Source organism: Triticum aestivum, chromosome 4B, assembly GCF_018294505.1.
Source record: "Triticum aestivum cultivar Chinese Spring chromosome 4B, IWGSC CS RefSeq v2.1, whole genome shotgun sequence".
Classification (NCBI taxonomy): Eukaryota; Viridiplantae; Streptophyta; class Magnoliopsida; order Poales; family Poaceae; genus Triticum; species Triticum aestivum.
The window spans coordinates 481,979,879-481,981,815 of NC_057804.1; the positions used below are offsets into that span (position 1 = coordinate 481,979,879).

Here is a 1,937-nt window from a genome sequence, read left to right on the forward strand (position 1 = left end):
ATGCGCCGTTCTGTTTGCACTATTTTTTTGTCGAGTTCCCTATACACGGTACTTGGCAAAAAATAGTATGTGCTTGTCGAGTGCCAGTGAAAAAGAACTCGACAAAGTCAGTTTTGCCAACAGCCGGCCAGCCGAGTCGTGTTCACCGAGTGTGGGACTCGACAAATGCTTTGCTGAGTGCCTAATTGAAAAATTCCAGTAGTGCAAGGCCAAGCAAGGACTGAGCCGGGACCGGTGACGAGGAGGGGTGTTGCCAACAAAGGCGAGTCGGAGGTTTTGACATGTGCGAGTGGCGGCCGTATCGTTTTGGTTCAGATGTGACCTCGCTGGAGGCGAGGATAGGAGGCTCGCCGGAGGCGGGGACAAGACGGTGTTAGAAGAAATTGTGTTGTTCGTCGAGGGAAGAAGAAAACAGTTCAAGGAAGAAATACATCCGGCCGTTCCTTTCTGATCCAACGGCTTGCACAAATCGACGCAAACCTTTTTTCAAACGATAGGGGCCCTTCATTTATTTTTTATTTTAACAACTCTATACACAACCGATCGCTGATATCCTGTCAACATTTGGCTTGCAAGGGCGCACGCATATTTGCACGCCGACACGCGCGCATCCTCCCTAAGTCGACCGGCGCCGCTAGCTGCTAGACGCGGCCGGGGACGGCGCTCAGAGGCAGGCCCATTGCCTGATCGCCGCACCGCTGGAACTCGGCGACGCGCGACGACGGCGGCAGCTGCATTCCCTGGGGCGCCGACGCTGTAACCGGCAGCGGCGCCGCGCCCAAGGCTTTCCCGTCGGCGACTACGACGTCGCTGCCGCCGCAGGAGAGGCGGCAACTGGCCATTTTGGAGCAGTCGTGGCGGCTGACGATGACGTAGGTGCCGTTCCGGTAGAGCTTCATGACGTAGCACCCCAGCTGGGCGTGCGTCTCGCGCGGGGCCGTGGCTGCCGCTGCCACCGGCCGCAGGGACGCAGCGGGCCCGGCGGCGACGTCGGGGTCGTAGCACACGAGGTGGCACCAGTCCCAGTAGATGGGGCAGTACCTGATCAGCATCGGGTTGCGCCCGGTGCAGAGGTAGCAGAGGTACATCTCCGTGTCGTCGATGGACTGCGCCACAGACGAGTCGCTCGTCGTGCTGCCATCGCCGCCCGTGGCCGTGGCCGCGAGCAGCAGGAGGGCGAGGGAGGAGGCGCGGAGGATGGATGCGGCCGAGAGAGGCATCGCGTGCAAGACCGAGAGCGAAAGATGGTGCGTGCGTTGCTGCAGCTGTTGGGAGTGATGTGATCGAGCCGGCGCTTTGGTGTGTGTATATACGGCTACGGGAAAGAAGAAAAAGAGAGAAAAAGTGTGCAGCAGCCCAAGAATTTGGCTGCATGTGCTTCTCGCGGTAAGAGACAGCAGATGATTAAAAGCATTTTTGGATAAGTACTGTCATCTCGCGAAAATGGTGTTCGGGTTACAGCTTGGCGAAATTGGCTGGAATACAACAAGTGGATCTGAATCGATCGACCAGGAGACTCGTGAGAAAATTCCAAGCAGTAAACCGGCCCGATTTCATGCATGGTCACCTTAGCTCAGAAGGCAATAGATGCTGTTGGACTTAAACAGTGTGTGCTACAGCCATATCGGAAAAACAAATCGCCGAGTTGCTTTCTGCCACGAAACGAGGAGAGGCGATCGAAAACAAACCACGGACTCATGATTAACTAAGATTGGGATGGAAGAATTCTTCTTGTCTGTCCCGTGAGAAACTGAAAGGTTTAAATCTCGCTTAAGCCGATAGAAACCATCGAAACCGAATTAATCATATGGCCGTGGCTAGACGCGGTTGCCTGCCGCCGGGAGCTGATCACCGCACCGCTGGAATTCGGAGGCGCGGGGCAGTGGCGGCCCCCTGGCCACGGCCGGGGTGGTGTCGTCGGCTCTGCTCCCAAGCGG

At 56.9% G+C, this 1,937-nt stretch overlaps 1 protein-coding gene across 1 annotated transcript; it reads right to left on the reverse strand.

The window, feature by feature from the left end:
• Nucleotides 1-476: 476 nt before the first annotated feature.
• On the reverse strand, nt 477-1,273 carry LOC123095024 (uncharacterized). The gene has a single exon (XM_044516859.1). It carries the CDS (start codon nt 1,218-1,220, stop codon nt 642-644), a length of 579 nt encoding a protein of 192 aa, XP_044372794.1. The 5' UTR covers nt 1,221-1,273; the 3' UTR covers nt 477-641.
• Nucleotides 1,274-1,937: the final 664 nt, after the last annotated feature.